Here is a 3,213-nt window from a genome sequence, read left to right on the forward strand (position 1 = left end):
CCGGGGACTCAGGCGGGGCCGCGCTCCAGCGCGCGTGGCCACGTGCCCGGTGCCGCCCCTCCTCCCCGCGGCCACGGCCGTCGCCTCCTGAAATGCAAACTCTGCGGGAAATCACGCCCGGCCCCTCCCAGGGAGTCACGGCCTAGGGACCCCGCGCGGGGACAGACAGCAGGAGAGGGAACGGCTCACTCGCTCAGGACCCGGGCCACCCCCAGCTGCTCCAGCGCGGCGCAGACTCGTTCGTCGTCCTCCTCGGGAGAGCCCCCGGGGCCCTGCACGTCGGACCAGCCCGACTCGAAGGTTTCCTCGGGAGTCCGGGACACCGGAGGGCCCTGGGCCGACTCCGCCCCCACAAACCTCCCTGCGGGCATGGGAGGGAGACGTTGCCAGCCTGGCTCAGCCCTGCTTGCCCCCCAGCACACATCCTGCTCGCTGTCAGGGCCCAGTTTCCTGTTTTTCTTCCTTATTCTGGTCCTATTGGCCTGCAAATGGGAGGTGACAGCCGCCGGACTCCCAGTCCCGCTTGGGTTTGGCACAGGAGGGGACAGAAAGGTCAGCTGCACACACTGCACAGCAGGTGGGGGCTCCGTGGCGTTTGCGTGTACAGACACCAGCACGTGCCCCGGAGGAAGCCAAAGGGGAGGCACTGGCTGACCCACAGAATCCCACGTGTGCCCCACAGAGGGTCCTGGGATGTCTGCGGGTGATCAGGGCCCGGGCTCACCCAGGCCAAGGCAGAACTCCCGGGCGGTGAGGAAGCCAGTGTGGGCCTGGTCTAGACTTTCAAACACGGCCTCCAGCTGTTCCGGCGTGAGGGGCAGGTCGCTCTGCAAGCCCTGGTACAGCAAGGGTGGCAGGGATGAGAAGCTAAGGCCAGCCCTGGGCAGGGGCAGCCTTGCGGGCTGGGGACTCACCTGCAGGTCCTGCCGGGTGATGAAGCCCTTGGCCTCCTTGTCACACAGCAGGAACAGCTCCTGGGCCTGCTCCAGCATCGCCTGCCGCCCTGCGGAGCCCCCCTCCTTGTCCCCCTCCTCCTCCTGGGCCTCCCCAGCTCCAGGCTTCCCAGGGCTGGCCATGGGCGTGGGGGTCTTAGCGGCCCATTGGGTGCTGCGAAGCCAAGCGGAGCATCAGAAGAGATGAGAGAGGGGGACAGGGGAGCAGGGAGAGGGTGGGTACGAGTGTGGCTGACGGCTCATTCCCAGCACTGAGCTGAGGGGCCCTCCCTGCGCTGGGCGGGAAGTGGACGGAGAGCAAGGCAGAGGGTGGGGGGTGGGAAGGGCTGCAGGCCTGGGGAGTCGCTGGGGGGGCGTGGACCAGACATTTCAGGAGGCTGGAACCCAGGGAGAGGCTGTGGCCCCGGAAGGGAGCCAGTGCAGGAGAGGAAGAGCTGGGGGGCAAACTAGGGGCCAGGCATGGAAGACCTTGTGACGAAGGGAGGTGGGCTCCTGGCAGCTGGGAGGAGAGAGCCTGGGTGAGGAAGTGGTCAGTGGGGGGGGGAGCCCCCCACCTAGAGCTGGGGATCCTGCGTTGGGGCTGACCCCATGGGAGGACCCAGTGATCCTGGCGAAGTCCTTAGCCCCTGGCCTGGCTCTGCAGCCCTGGCCTCCTGACAGCTGGCAGACGGTGTAAGCTCCTCCCTTCCTGCCACCGGCCCTCAGGCCCCACAGGGACAGGTGCCAAGTTCCAGCCTCAGGCACCAGGTATCTCTGATAGCCCTTGTCCAGAACACCCCCAGGTCCTGGGCTTAACACCCCCTAGCACCTGGGCCTTTGTCCTCCCCCAGATTTGCCCCTCCACGTCCTGGAACCTCCACGGAGCCTCCGTCCCCACCTCCTGGCTGGGACGCCCCGCCCCCTAGTCACAGCCAGCTGTCTTCCCAGAACGTCCTGACGCCGGATTTCCCCAAGCTCCTTCCTAGTGCGGGGACTCTGGGACTCTGGGACTCTCTGGCCGCAGTCCATGCCTGTGATCCTCCCCCCACCCATATACCTGGGGGTGGGGCGATCTCCAAAGAGGGCAGGTCAGAGGAAGCCGTAGGTGACAGGGGGGACACGAGGGACCGGACCCATTGGGTGCTGCGAAGCCAAGCGGAGCATCAGAAGAGATGAGAGAGGGGGACAGGGGAGCAGGGAGAGGGTGGGTACGAGTGTGGCTGACGGCTCATTCCCAGCACTGAGCTGAGGGGCCCTCCCTGCGCTGGGCGGGAAGTGGACGGAGAGCAAGGCAGAGGGTGGGGGGTGGGAAGGGCTGCAGGCCTGGGGAGTCGCTGGGGTGGCGTGGACCAGACATTTCAGGAGGCTGGAACCCAGGGAGAGGCTGTGGCCCCGGAAGGGAGCCAGTGCAGGAGAGGAAGAGCTGGGGGGCAAACTAGGGGCCAGGCATGGAAGACCTTGTGACGAAGGGAGGTGGGCTCCTGGCAGCTGGGAGGAGAGAGCCTGGGTGAGGAAGTGGTCAGTGGGGGGGGGAGCCCCCCACCTAGAGCTGGGGATCCTGCGTTGGGGCTGACCCCATGGGAGGACCCAGTGATCCTGGCGAAGTCCTTAGCCCCTGGCCTGGCTCTGCAGCCCTGGCCTCCTGACAGCTGGCAGACGGTGTAAGCTCCTCCCTTCCTGCCACCGGCCCTCAGGCCCCACAGGGACAGGTGCCAAGTTCCAGCCTCAGGCACCAGGTATCTCTGATAGCCCTTGTCCAGAACACCCCCAGGTTCTGGGCTTAACACCCCCTAGCACCTGGGCCTTTGTCCTCCCCCAGATTTGCCCCTCCACGTCCTGGAACCTCCACGGAGCCTCCGTCCCCACCTCCTGGCTGGGACGCCCCGCCCCCTAGTCACAGCCAGCTGTCTTCCCAGAACGTCCTGACGCCGGATTTCCCCAAGCTCCTTCCTAGTGCGGGGACTCTGGGACTCTGGGACTCTCTGGCCGCAGTCCATGCCTGTGATCCTCCCCCCACCCATATACCTGGGGGTGGGGCGATCTCCAAAGAGGGCAGGTCAGAGGAAGCCGTAGGTGACAGGGGGGACACGAGGGACCGGAGTCATCGCCCCTCAGGCCGCGCCGTCACCGGAAACTGCGCTGCGGCTGTGCCCCGGGGAGCCGGGAGGACAGGGCCGGGTGGGGCCCGCCGGCGGCCCGCGCTCCCCGCCCCTCCGGAGGCCGCTTTCGTCCCCGCTGCCGGAGTCCCCGACCGACGCCCCATGGCGGGATCGTGAGCGCC

The 3,213-nt window shown here is 67.3% G+C and overlaps 1 protein-coding gene across 1 annotated transcript in view; it reads right to left on the minus strand.

The window, feature by feature from the left end:
• The window catches only part of CRACR2B (calcium release activated channel regulator 2B), a 3,190-nt gene extending 2,114 nt beyond the window's left edge, over nucleotides 1-1,076 (minus strand). Inside the window, exons 1-3 of the mRNA XM_008588594.1 lie at nucleotides 915-1,076; nucleotides 725-836; nucleotides 201-361 (exon numbers count right to left, since the gene is read on the minus strand). Of these exons, the coding sequence (XP_008586816.1) occupies nucleotides 201-361; nucleotides 725-836; nucleotides 915-1,076 (435 nt within the window). The remainder of the gene's footprint in view (nucleotides 1-200; nucleotides 362-724; nucleotides 837-914) is intronic.
• Between the last annotated feature and the right edge of the window lie 2,137 nt (nucleotides 1,077-3,213).

The sequence above is a fragment of the Galeopterus variegatus genome, unplaced genomic scaffold, assembly GCF_000696425.1.
Source record: "Galeopterus variegatus unplaced genomic scaffold, G_variegatus-3.0.2 Scaffold4911, whole genome shotgun sequence".
NCBI classification, from domain to species: domain Eukaryota; kingdom Metazoa; phylum Chordata; class Mammalia; order Dermoptera; family Cynocephalidae; genus Galeopterus; species Galeopterus variegatus.